This window comes from Mirounga leonina, unplaced genomic scaffold, assembly GCF_011800145.1.
Source record: "Mirounga leonina isolate KUSES-001 unplaced genomic scaffold, KU_Mleo_1.0 Mir_168, whole genome shotgun sequence".
Taxonomy (NCBI): domain Eukaryota; kingdom Metazoa; phylum Chordata; class Mammalia; order Carnivora; family Phocidae; genus Mirounga; species Mirounga leonina.
This window is the reverse complement of record NW_023270426.1, coordinates 50,962,888-50,981,751: the sequence shown is the minus strand read 5'-3', so window position 1 is coordinate 50,981,751 and position 18,864 is coordinate 50,962,888. Positions and strand designations below refer to the sequence as shown.

Below are 18,864 nucleotides of genomic sequence, written 5' to 3'. Positions count from 1 at the left end.
ATCTGTGGTTTTCATCACAGACTGGCTAGGAAAGTGCCAAAGACTCAGTAAAAGGGCATTAAAATGACCATAAAGGTCTCACCTAACTGTATTGTTGATAAAGTGAGTGGAAGAGCTCCTAGAGTCCCTAAAGGCTCAGGAAATAATAACCTTTCCCTGAGATACAAAAAGTGAGGGAAAAGGGTAAGATCGAAAGAGGATAATCTCTAACCACGTGAACTTGTCTTTCCGAGGTTTTTTGGAATTGGGAAAGATTTATAGATGTAGAACCACAGATTGGAAAAAACCCATGACTGCAACATGGCACAGAAATCCTTGGAGGGCAGCTCCTGGAGCAGAATCCCCCTGGGAGACTAAACAGTGTCAGCTGAGGGAACAGTTGGTAGACAGGCCTGAGTTCTGTCCACTCATTGAAAACCTTGATGTAGGAGAGCCAACATTCTGCATTACGAGGCAACATCTGTCTCTAGGCTTTACATGTGTAGGTAGATATCTCGAAATCCTCCATATCTCATAGTGGTCACGCATATGCCTTTGTATTTTCTGCCTCCTGACATCATGCTCAAATTGTGGTGACTGTGTCTATCCTTCATTTAGGATTTAAGAGACCTCCAGGAATTTGAAACAGAATTCTTGGGGAATTTATAAAAAACTTGCAGGATCTTTGCCTTACAAATGGAGTGGTGAAAAGGCTAGTGTAGAGATGAGGTGCATCTCCGCCCTGCACTGATGTGATGTCATGGATACCATCATAGTTGAAGCGTATGTTGTGAGGAGCTGTTTGAGTTGTAGTAGGGCTTATAGGATCCATCCACACTACTGTCCGTGTTACTTAAGAGGCAGCCAGCCCGCAAACACGTACTGGATATTTACTGTAGCCAGGTACAATGCTGGGCATGGGGGAGACAAGGATAGTAAGACAGGGTCCTTTAGCTCAATAAGCTTACATTCCACTAGGGGGAGCCACATCTATTAAATAAGCGTAACAAGACGCTGAAGGTCCAGGTGTGGACGGTGTGTGGTGTGGGAGAGGGGGGTCAGAAAGGATTGGACAAATTTGCTCCAGGATTGGTCAGGAAAAGTCATGTTTTTGAGGCTCCTTTGCCAGAAGAGGAAGACTGCTGATGGCACCGTTAAGACTTTTCTGTGAAGCTAAGCTGGAGTGACCAAAGAGACTCTGGCCTGAGCCTTCTGCCTCACGCACTTGCTCAATCTCACTGACTGACCCCATCTGAGCAAAAAGGATCTCCCTGCAAGATCAACATGCATCCCTCAGAGACCAGCACACACACCATCAAAGCCTGAGCCACACGTAAGCAATGTCTGAGTAACGTGCTTTTTAGAAATTCTCTCTTCTTTATTGCCCCATTCATATAAAAAGTTTGATATATCTGGACTGGTAAAAGAAAGCCACGGTGTATATGAAAATAGTTGTAGGAAGTTAAAAAATATGTTTGGAAAAGCAGTTACAGATTGCTTCCTTGGCTTAATTCTCCAGGCGATCGAAATTCTGGGTTTGAAACTCTTGGAAGTCCTCTGGGATGGTGTCTGCAAACAAAAACAGGCACGAGGGGGTTAGGAAGGCTGTTTCCCCTGGAATTCTGGTCCGGCTTGTGCTGTGCAAGCGTCCTGTAGGGGTCACTGTCAGCCCGAGCAACAGGCCCCAGAAGGCTCCACAGCCATTTTCTACCTCAGGCTGCTTTGCAAATTGTTGGCGTAAAGCCCAGGAGTGCTCATTCACAGGCCTAAAGGAAATTAGCAGGCAGAGTGGATTTTGAGTGTGATTATGTTTGAGCCATAAGAAAATAAAGGCTGCCCGTAAATTAAATATGAATTTCTCACTGAACCCGCAAATCCTCAGCCAAGCACTTAAGTTCTATGGGTCTCAATTTCCTCATCTATCAAATAGGGGGGAAGAAAGATCTATAATTTACTTCAGTTACGCAGAGACAGTTACATTTTAATGAATATGGGGCTTGAGCTTTGGGCTTCTGGGAGGCAAATGTGCTATAAAAATAAGGTGGTATTATTTGATTAATTCTAGTAATAATATTGTATAGTAATAAGAAGGTATGTTACCATTGCAGCGATACTTGAGGTTGGACCAAATGATGTTTTCTTGGGAGAAGCAGAACACGCCAAGCCGGCCTCCACGCATGGTGGTGTCTATGGTGACCCCGGAGTCAGCCACCAACTCGGAGCCTTCATAAAACCGCACCCTGTAGACAACACAGCCCAAGCTGGTCACCATGAAACTCAAACCAAGGTCAAGGTCAGACCCACTCCTTTGCGGTTTCATGATCCATTTCTCACAGGCCAGGACTGCTCTAGCTGTTGCCCCTTCCCTACTAGATGGGGAGCTCCATGCGGCCAGGGACTGTATGTTCATGCCCTCCCATATTCTCTCTCTCCAAAGGCCCAACATGATGTTGGGCACAGAGTCCAACTCGGTGGGTACCTGCTGAGGAGTTAAAGAGAAATCACAGTATGACCCAAGACCAAGACACTTGGTGACCTCACTGTCCTCTGGGTTACCTTGTCTAGACATCATGCTTAAAAACCACTGCTTTTCCTTCAGTCTGAATGATAGATTCTGGTGGAATCTCAGAGTAGTGCTCCCTAAAGCAGGGTTTTAGAAATTTGTGGGGACATTTCTGGCTGTTTCTCTGGCATTTCATGACAGAAGCCAGGGATACTGAATGGCTTATAAGGCCCTGGAGAGAAGAAGAGAAACTTGTCTTGCACCCTATATGCTTTTGGAGTGTTCCTCCAGACACTTGCGTAGGTGAAGAGCCCAATTATAATTATCTGGACCTAGAACCGAACTTCCTTTTACTTGTCTACATCAGGTATTTTTTTGCACTGTTTTAATATATACTGAATTTTCCGGGGTAAACTGAGAAATTACGGAGCACTTTGTTTTGCTTAAAAAGAGCTGTTCTCCCTTTTAGACATTAAGTCACAGGCAGAACAATCTGCACTAGAAGGTCACTGCTTCTATTTCATGTTGTGGTGTCTAAGCATTTGCGTGATTTTGTTATAAATTATTTTTCTATTATAGCTGTTAGGGATCAGATTGTATTTTCTGTGATTTCATTTTGGGACAGAAAAGGAGGCATTAGGCTTCGCAGGACTGAGAACGTGACAACAGTACATTGGACTTAATGTCTCACAGAAGAACAAAATGTGAATTAGCGGTCAGGATTTTTTTTTCCGGAAGGCTGCCTTCCTGCCCTGGTCAGGAGATAGCAATTGGTACTCCTTCCTCAGTGCATTACGTAAGCCGGCGTCAGTGTTGATCTGCAAGTTTGAGGACCGACGAAGTACGTGGTCTCAATTTCAAGGATTCAGCCGAAGCCATCCATTCCTACTGAGAATACTTTTTAGTATTTGTTTTTTTAATAGTCCTAGAGGGAAAGGAGGCAGATTGTATGGGCTCACGTGAAGATCAGTTCCTGCCACGTGTGGGAAGACCTGGCAGCCCAGAGCCCAAGAGCTCTAGGCACTGCCTTCATAGCGTTTCTAGTCCAGCAGGGAAGAGACTGTGAGGGACTCACCACAATAAGCCGCCATCCAGGGCAGGTGTGGATGGGAGGCTGAGCCACATCTCCCCTCCCACTGGTCAGCATGGCAGAAAGGCGATCCCCAGTTGAGCCCCTCCGTCCTCCAATGCTGAGACCACTCCTCCCCCCCCCCGCCCCCATCTAGAAGGTCCCTCTACCCCCAGCTTGGCCCTAATGTCCAGGTGGTTAGTCTGAGCTTGGGTGTCTCCTTCCCACTTCTTTACTGTGGGCCATGAAGTCCCGGCATGCCCTCGGAGGCCATCCCGGGTCAGGACTGCTCGGGACAGCAAAGGCCTTGTGATGCAGAATGCGGGTGGCCTTGGCTTCAGGTGCAGGTGAGGAGGTAGGTCCTCCACGTACCTGATGTAGCCCACCTGGGGCCTGTGCTGCAGGAACCAGCGGTAGGATACCTTGTCCTTCCAGCCCACGTTCCTCGAGTCCTTCCACAGCAGCCGGACCTGGTCACTGGTGTCCCCGGTGTGCCACAGGGAGTTGCGGAGATGCTCCCCGGGTCCGGTCTTAGACTTCACGGCCTGGAAAGGCCATAGGCAAGGCTTTAGAACAGGATACACAGCCCACCTTTCCTGCTTCCTGGGTCCCTGGGTCCCTGGGGTGGTGACTTCATGGTTACAATCTGGCTGCCTTGGATTTAGATAGCCCATAAATGTCCTTTCTACTGAGGTGATCCTTAATCCTTGAGTCCTCAGCACTGGCCGATACCCCATTAACCCATTCCCTGTTTTTCCAGCTGTAAATCCAGTGCTCCCCACATCTGTCCCGTGAGTGCTCCGAAGTCTGCCTTTTCTCCCAGCAGGAGGGACAGAGGCAGCATCTCGGCCCTCCTAGCCAGAGCTGGCCCCAGCTCAGGAACAGATGAGCCAGTTTCCGGCACAGTGCACCTGCTGACGTGTCCCCGGAGCTCCCCCAACTGGTGATCCCCACCGGGGCTGATACTCTCCCGGTCAGTCACCCAGAGGTTAGGATGTGGCTTGTACATAGGAATGAAGGCAAGGCCCTGGGTGGGCTCTGGCCTTCCCTGCCCTGAACTCTAGCACAAACCCCTCAACTTCATAGATGAACTAAATGCCCTATGGGAGAACAGGACTTAAAAGGAGGGTAAAGGGCGCAGAGGGGAGATGTGTGATGGAGACCTGTGGCTACCTTCAGCTGGATGCCGGGCTCGGCGACAGCCCGGAACGGCGTGGCTTGCCAGTATGTCTGCTCTGTCTGCTTCCACATGACCACGTAGAAGCTGGAGCTGTCTTGGTAACCGAAGATGAAGCCGGCATAGTCGTCGTCTGTCTGGGTGTTCACGTGGAAGGTCCCTTCAAAGTCAACTCCGTTAAACGCCGTGTACCCTGGAGGGACCGGAAGCGGATCAGAGAAGTGGGCCAGCCACGTGAGTAGCTGCAAAGACTGGATTCTAGCCACGTGGTGTGGAGGCCCTGGACCTACCCACTGCCAGGCCGGGATCGCTGTTCATGGTCTGCACAATTTCCATGCCCTGCAGAGAAAGTTGAAGGAGTTAAGGGCCATCGTAGAGGGTGGAGAAGCCCGAGGAGGCCCAGAGCCTCCGGCGCACTGGGGAGTGGTCAGCGTGTTCTGACCTCCACGCAAAGACTGCATTATCTGAGCAACTGCTCTACCCTATTATGTGCTCCAGGAAAGCATAGACTTGTGAGGGAAAAAAAAAGCGGAATAGAAATAATTTTGCTAGAACTGTAATGAAGGGTCTGCTGAATCAGCTTAATTTTGAGAGAACACACACTTCTAATGAATGTGACTTGCTGGGTAAAAAATCCAAGCCTCTCTGTGCCTGCCGTCTGGAGTTTCCCAACAGGGAGGATGTGGGGTAGAGAGCAGGAACATGGCTCTAGGGCCAGACTGCCTGGGTCCTCATCCCAGCATTCCCAGGCACTCCCTGTGATGCTCCCATGAGCCAACATTTCAGATGGATGCGGCTCCGTGTCACGTGTAAACTGGGGCTCGTGGCAGTGCTTTGTCAAAGGGCCACTGTGAGGAGTCCGTGCGGTGCGGGACGGCGCACCCTCTCACGGTTACCTACTTCTCCCAGAAGGGCCTGTGCCGAGAGGCAGAGCTGAGCTGCTGCCAACCACGTGGCACATACCTGGTTCAGGACCACCCAGTTGGGATCGATCTGGGCGTCCCCTTCAGGGTCCAGGACCACGGTCTGGTAGGCTCTGAAGTCGGTCAGGGTGACCTCTGCATTCTCCGGGCAGACGTCGATCCGATCGATGACCTGGTCCTGGTCGAAGTCTGTCTCGCAGATGTCTCCCACGCCGTCGCCTGAGTGGGGTGCGGGAGGACGAGAGGAGCTGGCTACTGCCCACATGCACCACGGCTTCTTGCCAGAGACAGGGCTGGGCAAGGAGCCGAAGGGAGCCCATGCTCCACCTCCAGGGCAACAGTTTGCAAGTCATGTGGGCAGAGGAGCCCAGAATTAGCCATGGCTGAGGTGGCCCCAGGCCCCACCCTTCAGTCAGTCTTCATGGTGAGTTGGTAAGCCCCACTGTATTTGACCAAAAGAATTTCCTGGGGACAGAGTGGAAGGCAGCTGTTCAAAACTGCTCTTATAAGAAACGCTGCATGTTCTCTGAGGACACGGGGGTTCACCAACTGGTGGATCTTAAGGCTGCCCTTACATAAGCACATGTCTGTAGCACTTTCTGTAGAACGTATGAAAAATGGAAACTATTGTCGCTGGAGTGTCTCTAAGACCATAATTTCTGCTGATCCTGAGGCTGAATCTGGCTCGTGGTATGTTTTGTGCAGCTGACATGGTATTAACATACTTGAATTAAACACTGCAGAGCCGTGGATGGACACGCCTCACCAACGCGCCATGTCCTCACTACTCTGTCTCATTTCTGGCTTGGTGCATGCTTTTCCTTATCGGCCTGGCCCTCGCAGCCCTCCGAGTTTGTGAGCCCATCTAAGCCATTTGCTGCTGTGCCCTCCTCTCTGTCCTGCTCCTTTTCTGTGACTCCTGGTGGAAAGGAGCAAGATGGTGGAGCAGCTGCCCAAGCCCTTTGAGCAGGAGCATCCGGCTGCCTCCCTGTCCCATGTGACCTCATCCCAGAGCTCCTCAGAAGCTGCAAAGTTAGAGTTCGAGAACGGTGTCCACCGGCTGTCTACTGTCCACACAAGCCGTCACTGCTCAGAGAAGCCCTGGGAGAGATGTGCCGCTGTGTGCCCGGCCAAAGGGAGCCTGGGGGTCCCATGCAGCCCTGGGCTGAGCCCACTTACTGTTGCTATCCTCCTGGGCTGGGTTGGGGACCAGCCGACAGTTGTCCGGTCCAGGGGGCACCAGGTCCGGGATGCCATCATTGTCATCATCATCATCACACTCGTCACCAAGCCCATCCTTGTCAGTGTCCAGCTGGGCGCTGTTAATGACAGTGGGGCAGTTGTCGGTGCTGTCCTGGTGCCCGTCTCCATCACTGTGGTAGAAAGAAGAGGAGATGTGTGGCACTGGTGAGCAGAGAACAGGGATAAGAAACAGAGTGGGGGTTGGGGTTTGGGAGCTTGTCTTTTGTCAAGCCCCTATGTCTTCAGACAAGGCTGCCCTCTGGGCCTCAGAGACCATTCTCCTACTTCCTCATCTTGTTGAAACAAGCAGATCATATCCTACTGAAGAAGATGAAGGCTGATTTCTGATTTTGTGACCAGATGCTCCTATCAGTCCCTGGGGACTATGATCAGTCCCCCTCCCTGCCCAACCCAGAAAATGTACAAGGGGAACAAAGGTTGAAGGGCAGTGAGCCAGGCTGCTCAGTGTGAATCCTGGCTCAGCCGCTTACCAGCATGTGACCCCTCTTTGGCTCAGTGTCCTCATCTGTAAAATGGGCATAACAGAGCCTACCTCATAGGGTTGTTACAAAGATTAAATGCTTACGTGATGAGAATTTTGCATATTACATTTGAATATATGATAAAGCATTTCTACGTACTGGCTCCTGGGAAGCCCTACAATGTCTTCTATTCCTCCTCCCATTCCCTGGCCAGCAGACCCAAGAAGGATCAGATGTGAATGCCACAGGGAGAACGCAGAGAGAAGAGGGCCGCCCCTTCCTGAGAGGGGAGCATGGAGTCTGGGCTCACTCCTGCTCTCAAGCACTTCTCAGAACCCTCATTCTCTCCCCCATGTGACAATTCATTTTTTCCAGGCCTAATGGCCACCCGCGGATGAGATTGCCCTGTCCCCAGAGGTTCCCCTGAGTTGATGGAGGCCTCCCACGGCTGCTCTGAATCAGAACGGATACTCCTTTCACCTCACTCCTCCCATGGCCTGTCCCAGGCAAGGGTAGGACAGGGGAGGGAAGTTAGAGACCGGTCCATGCCCTTCAGACCAGATGGGTCCCAGAGAAAATGAGGCCCACCTGGACAAGCAGAAGATGACACGGCTCAAAGAGTGGAATGCCTGTGCCTACAGCAGGGCTGTTTTCTAAATCGTACAACTGAGCTATTTCCATTAGCAGCCATTCTATAGCCTTGAACATTTTTATGCAAAAACAAGCAGTTCCTGTCCTCCTCCCCAAGGTTCAAGCTTGTGGGAATTAAAATGGAGCAGAATGAGTCATTTATTTTAGGCAAATATCTAGAGGCTGACTGGGTAGGATATTTTAGAGATTCTTTGGATGGCAGTCTGTGCAAGAGGACCTGCAACAGGGAACATTCTTGATGTCCACCACTTAGGGGGGCTGCAGGGTACCAGTCCCACCTTGCACGCAGAAATGGTGACCCCCTATGGCAGACTCTGTTGCTGACTTGCCTCTCCTCACGTGTGGTAACAGTAACGCAGCCGTGGTTTGCTGCTGGTCACCCAAGGGCCGGCCTTGCGGTGGGAGCTTTACCTACTTTCTCATTCATTTTTACCCGAAGCTGCAAGGGACAATTCATTCTCTCTACTTTGCAGAGGAAGAAATTGAGAGCGCAACTGAAAAGTCCATTGAAGTTCACTTGGCTCACGTGGACTTGGCCTCAAGAACACTGGGCACAAGGACCGAAATGGGGCTTTCTAGGAGCTGTCCTTGCACAGGGCTTGGCTCAAGAACCACTGTCTGTAGGGCACCCTCGGAGAGGAGGTCGGGGAGGGAAGACCTGTTGCTTCCTGCTCTGCCTTCCCGAGTCCGTTCCCTCTTGTAGCCCGTCCCGCCGCCTCTAAGCCTTCCCGCTGCAGATGAAAGGGGACAGAGCCTTGGACTGCAGGCGCCTCCAGGGCAGAGGTGCGCTTGTCTACGTTCTTGGTGATGTTCCAACAGCATCTGATTCAGCCCCGTATCTTAATATAGGACTACCTCCACGTGGGGCTGGGAGGGTTGACAAAACTCATTTGCCCAGAACACTACCACCAAGTAATGAACACGGAATGAACAAATTCTAAAGACAATGAAATCACAGTGACCCCTCAGCAAACTGACAGCTTTCTATCTTAGGATCGTGGTGAAGCTGTCCTGAGCCGAAAGAGTATAATAGTAAGAGAGCTAAACCTATTGAATGCTTCTATGTAAGGGAAACCGTAACATGCACTCTTTGTCAATTAACTCAGTCTTCACAACAGACCTATGAGCTACATGCCACTGTCATCCCCATTTTTCCGGTGAGACTTCTGGGGCACAGAGACCAGTGACTTAAGGTTAGCTAGTTTGCAAAGTGAAGGGGCTGGGATGTGTATCTAGCTGTGTCATCCAGACTCCAGCTCTGAGGCATGATGCTCCACTGCTTCTCCTGTCATTCAGTCTCACTTGATGGAGTGCCTCGTGGCCCCTCCTGACACTGTCACCCGGCTGCTGTCCCCCCAGTAGCTCAATCTCTCTCAATCTATTCAGAGACATCCCAAAGCAAGGTAGCAGCAGAAAGCTCTGAAGGCTAAAATTGTCTCCGAATTCTTCATCTGGCCCTAATGCAGCTGGGAAAATGTGCCCTACCTGTCCTGATTGGTGTCACAGGAGTCCCCAACCAGATCGTTATCCACATCAGACTGCAAAGAGAACAGAACATGTTATTATTTATCCCTGGGCCTTCATGCACAGAATGTTCTGGAGAAGGCAGACCTGGTCCATCATCACTGTATCTCAAGAATTATTTCTCTGGAATTGGGTTGGTGCAGAACTGCAAAAGGACAACACCATATTGGTGTAGGCACAATGCTGAATTGTCAAAAAAGCCTTCCAAAATATCAAGCCACATGGCTGGGCTGCCTACACACCAGATGAGCTGATTGGAGAGGGCGCCGGGGCAGGATGGTGGCAGGTGGAGACGTGGAACTCTGGCATGGGTCGGAGGGGAGCCAGCCACAGGCCTGGGGACAAGGCAAACTGATTTTGCTTTGCTTCTGCATGTTGGAATTGAGCCAGAATGAGAGTGAGTCATGGAGGGCAACAATGACACCCCTCTCGCAGGGCTTTAAAAATACATGACACATCCCATCCAATTATCCAGACAGGAAGGAGGAGTGTGAAGGGAAACAACATGTCGCTGACTGAACCGCATCTGAGGCGCCCCTACCCAGGCTGTGTAGGGGTTCGGGGACTAAAAGGACACAAGGCTCCCAATGGTTAGCTGCCATGTTGCATGCTCCTCTCAGCAAAAACAACTGGTTTTGGGAGCGCCTGGGTGGCTCAGTCGTTAAGCGTCTGCCTTCGGCTCAGGTCATGATCCCGGGGTCCTGGGATGGAGCCCCGCATCGGGCTCCCTGCTCCATGGGAGGCCTGCTTCTCCCTCTCCCACTCCCCCTGCTTGTGTTCCCTCTCTCACTATGTATCTGTCTGTCAAATAAATAAATAAAATCTTTAAAACAACAACAACAACAAAAAAAACCCCAAAAAACCCCAACTGGTTTTGGTCACTAAACTCCTGCTCCTCGCCTCACGGGCAGTGTGCAGCCTGTGAGATCTGCCCAGAAGGCCTCAGCATCCCCATAGCAGTCTTCCTAGGACCTCCAGGCCTGAAGTATGCAGTCCCACCACCTCTACTCCAGTAGGCATATGGTAACAACAAGGCGCTGAGCCGGTGTCTTTAAGCACTTGTCATAAAGACTTTTTGCACAGGGGAGCTCAGCCTAGAGTCTGAATGCCCCAAATGCTACTCACCTGATTAGGGTTGCTGACATCAGGACAACTGTCACAGGCATCCCCCACACCATCCCCATCCCTGTCCTGTTGGTTACGATTGGGAACTTTTGGGCAGTTGTCCAGAATGTTCTTTATTCCTACAAGAAGGGAAAGCTTCCCTGAGTCAGGTGAACATCGCAGAGAGGTTTAGGACACAGACTTCTAGGTGCTAAGAGATCAAGCGTGTACCCAGGCACATGGGGAGTGACTTGTGCCTGGGCCATCGTCCCAGGGCCACAGTTATCTGCAAGTAACATCAAAGGATGGATTGATTCTGGGAGACCTAAAATGAATGGTCACCTGAGGCCTTTATCCATGGAGTTTTAAGTTGTCCAAGACGTCAAGGGCTATCACTGCAACCAGATGAGGAGGTCATGAGGGCGAGGTGGGCTGACCCGGGAGAGGGACCTTGTGGGGGTGTGAAAAAAGACTGGGACCTGAAGGTGGGGGCAGTGGCGTGCTGGAGCCAGGCCCACCGTGCCCTCTCTTCTCAGCTTTGTCTCATCATGTCCTCTTGCACCAGCAGCTGGTAATCAGTCATGGAGGGAGTGGTATTTCTGTCATGGAAACTGGCAAATGCTACAACTTGGGGCTTTTTTGTTTTGTTGAGCTAGTTTGCCAGCATACCCCTGGATCTGGCCATCAGTCAGGCTTGCAGAAGATGAGGTCATGTTTTAGGGAGGTGTAGGTATTCTGGAGTGTGTGTGTGTGTATGTGTGTGTGTTGGCTGGTTGGGTGGAGGGGAGGGGGTACCTTTCTGGAAAGATTTTCTCTCAAGGCCCTCATGATGTGAAATGTTTTTCAGAAACGACCAGATCCAGTCTATACTTTGATGATAGTCATCTATGTGTTATGGAAGCGATATAGAAACAAGTGTCCTTCGGGGCCCCCCGGGTGGCTCAGTCGGTAAAGCGGCTGACTCTTGATTTCGGCTCAGGTCATGATTTCAGGGTCTTGAGATCAAGCCCTGTGTGGAGCTCAGCAGGGAGTCTCCTTGAGATTCTCTCTCTCTCTCTCCCTCCCCCCTCCCCATCCCCTGCATTCTCTCATTCTCTCAAATAAATAAATCTTAAAAAACAAAACAAAACAAACACCCAAACGTGTCCTTCACATCCCGAGAGGCTCCAACGCTCAAGCTGTGCTCCAGGGGGTGCCATTCCCACAGCCCACACTCGAAGGCCCCTTCTGTGGAGCCAGGAGCGGGGTAATGCAGCTTCCCTGCCTCCACCTTCTTCCCAGAATAGGCAGGACATGGACACGTCTCCCAGGAGATGCCCGATTGTCTGCAGGAGGAGCCAGACCCAGTTGTAGCCTGCGACCCTGCTTAAGGCCCCCTCATTCCACTCTCCACTTTGAGGACTCGCAGGCATGGAAAGGATGCTGGTGGGGGTGGTGGGGAAAGAGACACTTTCTTTGGGAAGACAGAGGCCCTACAAAGACACAGCCCTGACAAGACACTGCTTGAAGTAATTCCTACAAAATTTCTGGCCATGATGTAGAGTTCCAGAAACACCCAGGATTATTAAATAGGGGAGTGGGTTATGGATCTCCTTCCACAGAAACAGGGGGGCCAGGGGCCCCTGGGTGGCTCAGGGGGCTAAGTATCTGACATCCGGCTCTGTACTGGATGTGGAGCCTGCTTAAGATTCTCTCTCTCCCTCTGTCCTCACCTCTCCCTCTCTAAAAAAGAAGGAACAGGTGGGCCAGACACAGGCCTCGGGGAAACACTCAGTGTGGGAGGCCTTCCGAGCCAACAATTCTATTTCTGCTCCTAATAGACAACAAGGGCAAAAGGACAAATGAGTCCCAAATAAAAGACAAAGCAAGACAAGCCCACCATCTCCATCCATGTCGTCATCACAGGCATCTCCTTTTCCATCCCTATCAGTGTCTTTCTGGTCATTATTCAGGACATTCCGGCAGTTATCACAGGCGTCCCCAAAGATATCTTTGTCATTGTTCCTTTGGTCCACGTTGTGAGTCAGGACACAGTTATCCTAAAGGATCGGAAGACCAAACATTTACTCAGACTGTCCTGAAGCCCTCCTAGGTCGCTGGTCCCGTGCTGGATGCCAGCCAGCCTCCGCCCCCATGGGCACACGCAGTCAGCGCTCGGGGTAAAAAGTCTCAATGCCGCAGGATCACCAGCATGGAAATGAACACTTGGGATGACTCATATAAATAGGTGACTTCCCGGGCTTTCTTCCACTATCCCGGGCCCTCCTGATGGAGCAAGTACCTGCTCATTGAGGATCCCGTCTCCATCAGCATCCTCGTCACAAGCATCCCCAATGCCATCTCTGTCTGCATCTTCCTGGCCAGAGTTGGGCACATACTTGCAGTTATCCTGGGGAGAAGAAACAGGGCTCAGAGAAACATCTACATCTGACTCTTTTTCAACTTCATTGATGCATAATTGACAAAACTGTAACATATGTGAAGCATGCGGTATGATTATTTAACATACATTTATATCGTCAGAGGATTCCCACCGTTAACACGTCCAGCTCCTCACATATCCACCTTTTTTTTTCTGAGAACATTTAAGTTCTGCCCTTTCAGTGAATTTCAATTAGACAGTACTATCAACAAAAGTCACATGTTATACATGAGATCCTCAGACCTTATTCATCTGATCCCTGAAAGTCTCTACCCTTTTATCAACTTCTCCCTATTTCCCCCACCCTCATCTACCTCAGTCTTACGTCAGAAAGGATTTCCAACCTCAAGACTGACAGCAGCTGCCTGACTTCATTGTGGATGGCTGTTTTGCGAAGTGTGAGATGTAGCTACCTGAAAAATGACATTTTCAATGGAACCCATAGAATCTCTCCTCCAGAGAAGATAGGGCTCCGGAAAGCCACAGTAGGTGTAGTTTTTCTCCCGTGTGCCCACTTTACCTTCTTGCAGTTCCTGACGGAGCACGGCAGTTCTTCGTCAGGGTAACTGTCAATGTCCACGTCCTTCCCGCAGATGTAGCCATCACCAGCCCACCCGACGCCGCACTGTGAAGGCAAAGCCCAGCACACGCTTGAGGAGCTGATCCTGGGGGTGGGGGTGGGGCTGGGGGTGGGGGGGAGGGCTGACAGGGCCTCTGCTCTGAACCTGTAAATCCTTGCTCTCCTGTACGCATCCCCAGAGGGAGGGCCCAGAGCAACACAGAGTTGTTGGGTAGGATTCTAAAACTATTATTTTTTTTGAATAGTCTCATGAATCAAAAGGTACAAAGAGACATAGAGTGAAAACTCCTTCCCATTCCTCTTCCCTTAGCTCAGGCCATCCATTCTTCTGTATACTCTAAGAGATAACACTATGCACAGACAAGCAAATATACATTCTTTTTCTTCTTTTTTCTTTTGACACAACTGAGAGCACATATATCCACTGTTCTGCACTTTATTTAAAAAAATTAGTATCATACCTTGGAGCTCTTTCCATATCACTCCATGTAGATTCATGCCATTCCTTTTAATGGTCACAGATGCATCATACATAAAGTGGTATGCGTATGCCTCCATGAATTCAACCAGTCCCCTACTGGTGCGTGTCTGGTTTTTAAAACATTTTTTTCTATTGCAAACAATGCTACAACAAGGAATTCTAGTACATTTGTCCTTCTGCTCCTGTACTGGTTTCTCAGTGTGGAATTCCTGGTTCAAAAGGTCTTTGTAATTTGGAACTACTGTTGAAATGTTCTCCGTGCGATCGTCTAATTTCCTCTCCCAGCAGAGACAAACGTGTGTGGCTTTTGCGGTACTTTCCTTATCATTCTTGAACTACAGTCCTAGCTCTGAATTTAACAGTCTTCTAGACCAGTTCCCACCAAAAAAATAACCTTCTAAGGTGCTTTACCTCTATTCATGCTCTTTTAACAGAAAAAGATTTCCCCAGGTGCAGTGTTGGGTCCACATGTTCTCTTTGCCTCTGGAAAAGTCTACCCACGTATCCTGCCACCACCAGCCACTGACTTCATGGCAAGAATAGGCAGTAACAGTTAACCTATATCAGACTGTATAACCATTGTCTCCAATCCATCAATGATGCTGCAAGGTCACTATTATCCCACTGTACCAGAGACAACTAGGCTCTTGAGCAAGGATCACTGGCAAACCAAAGAGAAAAGAAATGATTCCCTATGTGGTGCCCTGGGCATGAGGTGGGACCTGGGAGCCCAGGACCAGGATAGGCACCTGCAGCAGGGGGCTGGGGGGGGGGGTGCAGGCAGGACAGCAGGAACACAGAGGAAGAGGACTGGGAAAGAGGACGGAACCAGAAATGCAGGGAGGGGGCAGGGAGTCTGAGGAACAGAAGCAGGGCCAAGGGAAAAGAAACTTTCCATGAATAAACGTTAAATTTCCTGGCCTTGCTAATCAAAATAAGGTGATTGAAGACCAGTGACTTCCTAAGCAGCAGCCTGCCTGTTCTCAATCATCCAGGCTCTCCTTCTGCAACCAGAGATTTAGAAGGCAGGAGGCCAAAGACGCCCCTCCCGTAAGGGCCCCTATTTCCGCTCCATTGCTTCGGCGGGCCTTCAGAAGGCCTGGAAAGCTCAGCTGTGGGGTATGGTCCTTGACTCATTTTAATGAAGAAAAAATTTCCTCTAGGAACAAATACATTTTTAATGAGCCATTTTCTGGCAGATTAAATTATTTTAGTAGTCACACCAAGTATATTAATCCTTTCCCATCTGTCGTTATGCCTTATTACAAATTCAAAAACATATTAAGAGCCCCATCACCCACCATCCCAGGGAAGTCATTAATTTGTTCACAGCAAATTCGGATTTACACATAGATTTGCCCTCGCCTCTCAATGGTAACAAATATGCCCAGGCAACAGGAATTAGGAAAGTTGTGGGGTTTTCCTGTCTGACCCAGCTTGCTCCTTCGTCAGGACCTTGTTATGGACTATCTGTGCTGCCAGAGAGAACGGATGCTATTATTACATTTCTTCCTTTCACTCCGTCCTGATTCATGTCGTTTTCCCTATTTGAAAAGCGAAATGCTCACTATAAAAAGTTTTGCGAGCCTAACGTTGAAGAAGTCTAAGTTTGAGGTAGAAAGAAGGATCAAGTGATCACTGTGAACCTGCAAATCCCAGAATCGAAAGGGCCCCTGCCGAGGGCCTGGCTTAGTGGGAAGGAAGGAGAGGATGAGCAGCTGAGTGGCGGCTGCCTCAGCACCTAGAAGCCCTGAGGCCTCTGGAACCTGGGATTTGGGAGTGGATGGCAGGCCTGGGCCGCCTTCTTCACCTGCGGCCCACCACATCCCCGCCTGGCATGAGACCGGTGTCAGCCCAGGACCGTCCCGTTCTCTTGCCCCGCTGCCTCCTCCCCAGATCGGCTGCAGGGCTGGGAACTAGAGAGGAAGAAGAGTGCCCGTCCACTGAGCTGTTCCTGAATCCGGGTGTAGATGGACATGGAATAGTGCCGTGCGCCCCTTCCTGCTCACTGAGGGGAGACAGGGGCCCTCAGAGAGTGTCTGACAGCTTACCACTTCGCTGCCACCTGCTTCCTGCAGTGTGAGGCCAGGTTCTGAGGACCGCCAGAAAGGACAGCGGCGTGCTCCTAAGTTACACAAGCAAATAGGGGGGTAGACGGAGGGAGGGAAGGAGGCTCCTTCCCTTCTTGCTGTTTACTTCTTGGCCCTTTGCAGAGGGTGCCCGGGGGCGCGGGGCTCCACTGCTGACGTGCCTGAGGGTATGGTGTCGGACCCCCGGCAAGAGGAGAGAAAAGGCAGCTGATGTGAGATGGACTTGAGAGTGCTCTCCAGGAGCACAGCGAACCCTGTTACTATTGCCTTCTGTTTATCTCCACGGGAATGTTTTCATTTTTCTTTTGCTTCACTACTGGGAAGTAGAACCCGAGGAGGGGAGGTATTTAAAACGGAAGAGAAAAACGTGGTAAAGCAGGTGACAAACAACTCACCACACATGTCACATCCCCCTGCCTCTCCTCGATGCACTGCGCGTTCACACTGCAGGGATTCAGCTCAGGATTTCTGCAGCTTCTTTCAGTTTTGCATCCCCTTGTCTGATCACCCATGTACCCGGGTTTGCAGGGCCCACAGCGGTAAGAGCCCTGCAGGGAGCAAAGATCAGCTGGTGAGCCGGGGGCTCCGAACTGGGAGCAAAGCTACCGCGATCGTGTTTATTTTCACATGTACTCGATGATGCCGAGAGGACGTGACACTCGGGGCTGCCTCTCCGAGTACGTGTCCATCTTATAAGACTGTGGAGTACGGAGGAAGACACCACCAGCCTGGAGGCTGCCGCGAGCCACGCAGACATGAGGGAAGAAGGCTGGAACGAACCCCTGTCACTGGCCTGTAGCTCCAGTGTGAGGACATGAGGGGAAGGGCCGATGGTGCCAGTGAAGCCCTGGGAGGCAGAGTGAGAATTTATTCTGGAGACAAGGGAGGGGGTTTGAGTGAAAAGCTGGTAAGGGGAAGAAAAAGGTTTTTTTTAACCGTTCTTTGGCTTTTTTACAATTGAGTGACAGAGAACAGGTGTACAGAGAAATGTCAACGGCCTTGCCCTGAGAATTCTCGATGAGCGAGGCAGCGATGGGGGCAGCCCAGCAAATGAGCAGTCAGCTCCACGGCAACGGCGCTGCGAGGGCCAGCCACGACTCTCTGGTTTTTTTAAACAGCTTGACTGAGGTCAAATTCACATTTCATGAAAGACAGCCGTGTAAAGCCTACAGTTCAATGATTCTGGTCACTAGCAACCTCCTACTTGCCACATCCTAAGGATGCTCTTCGGTGGTCTTTCTTGATCTATCAGCCTCACTGGACTGCTCCGTGGGGCCAGTTCTCGCCTCTTCTCTGCTCCTGCCCTTTTGCCTCTGCCCCTTCTTGAGGTTCTCTGGAGTTCCACTTTCTAGAAAGTTCCACTGTCTAGTTTCCTTCCCCCAGGGTGGCATTAGTGATTCCTGTTAGGTCGGTGTCTCCCAAATCTGTATCTGCTCACTAGGGGAGACAGCCCTGGGGAGAAGCAAAGAAGCAACAATCCCCGCCCGCTCCGAGACAGCAGAGTGTGTGGATGAGAACACAGGCTCCGCAGCCAGATGGAAGCCTTAGGGGATGAGTGGTCTGGGCCCCATTACTTTTCTGTAGCCCATTGTCTTCAAATGATTTATAGTGCCTAGTGACAAAGTGATTGAGAGGATTCAGATAAGTGCCTTGTTATTTATAAAATATTTTTACATTCAAGACAACTAGGAACCTAGAGATGGAATAACTTTCCCAGGGACATCAAGTTGGAGGCCCCCATTCCATCATGGAATCAGTGGCTTTCTTGTGGACAGTTTAGTGGGCCACGCCTCTATGTTGCAATCAGTGGACAAGAACTTTCAGAAATAAAACTGCACTAAATATTTACATTTCAGACGCCCCCCCCACCAAGGGATAAGCATTTTAATACAAATGACTTTTGAAAAGATTTCTAAAAATAATGAATACTCTTTGGGGATTGTGTTATTACCAATAAAATGCATATTCTGAACCACATAAACCCAGAAGCTCTTCACATTTTTAAAATACAAGAACAGGGGCACCTGGGTGGCTCAGTCGTTAAGCGTCTGCCTTCGGTTCAGGTCATGATCCCTAGGGTCCTGGGATCGAGCCCCGCGTCAGGCTCCCTGTTCGGCGGGAACCCTGCTTCTCCCTTTCCCACTCCCCCTGCTTGTGTTCCCTCTCTCGCTGTGTCTCTCTCTGTCAAATAAATAAATAAAATCTTTAAAAATAATAAAAAATAAAAATAAAATACAAGAACAATGTTTTATTCATATTTTTCTGAAAGCCCAACATGGCAACTTTGATTAAAGTCTGGCCCTTAAAAAATTTTTCTTATATAAAAATTACTTATAAAATTACTCTTACATGGAAAATTATTTTTCAACAAACTTTTATCTTCATTTGCCAATCAAATATATTTGTGCCCATCTGTTGTTCTATGTGTGTTTTGGGGTTATGATTCATAAACACACACTTGTTTTAATCGCTGGTCTGCTTGGATAACATCATCCATGAAAAGTACTTACCAAAGTGTTAATACAGATAGAATTGAGAACACAGGCTCCATTTCGACACTCATCAATGTCAGTGCAGATCTAGTGCAGAAAAGTTTAAAGAGATACTCTGTTTAAGCAGAAATGCAAATAAATTTTG

General features: G+C 49.9%; 1 protein-coding gene across 2 annotated transcripts in view; it reads right to left on the bottom strand.

Annotated features, from left to right (window-relative positions):
* Positions 1–1,336: 1,336 nt before the first annotated feature.
* THBS4 (thrombospondin 4) overlaps positions 1,337–18,864 on the bottom strand; it is a 44,134-nt gene continuing 26,606 nt past the window's right edge. Inside the window, exons 9-22 of one of the 2 annotated variants that reach the window (XM_035014740.1) lie at positions 18,738–18,806; positions 16,623–16,775; positions 13,597–13,701; positions 12,936–13,043; positions 12,534–12,693; positions 10,676–10,794; positions 9,512–9,564; positions 6,831–7,024; positions 5,692–5,870; positions 5,019–5,067; positions 4,725–4,921; positions 3,924–4,096; positions 2,080–2,219; positions 1,337–1,548 (exon numbers count right to left, since the gene is read on the bottom strand). In XM_035014740.1, the coding sequence (XP_034870631.1) occupies positions 1,487–1,548; positions 2,080–2,219; positions 3,924–4,096; positions 4,725–4,921; positions 5,019–5,067; positions 5,692–5,870; positions 6,831–7,024; positions 9,512–9,564; positions 10,676–10,794; positions 12,534–12,693; positions 12,936–13,043; positions 13,597–13,701; positions 16,623–16,775; positions 18,738–18,806 (1,761 nt within the window). In that variant the 3' untranslated portion in view covers positions 1,337–1,486. The remainder of the gene's footprint in view (positions 1,549–2,079; positions 2,220–3,923; positions 4,097–4,724; positions 4,922–5,018; positions 5,068–5,691; positions 5,871–6,830; positions 7,025–9,511; positions 9,565–10,675; positions 10,795–12,533; positions 12,694–12,935; positions 13,044–13,596; positions 13,702–16,622; positions 16,776–18,737; positions 18,807–18,864) is intronic. The other variant, XM_035014739.1, reaches the window with a different exon arrangement.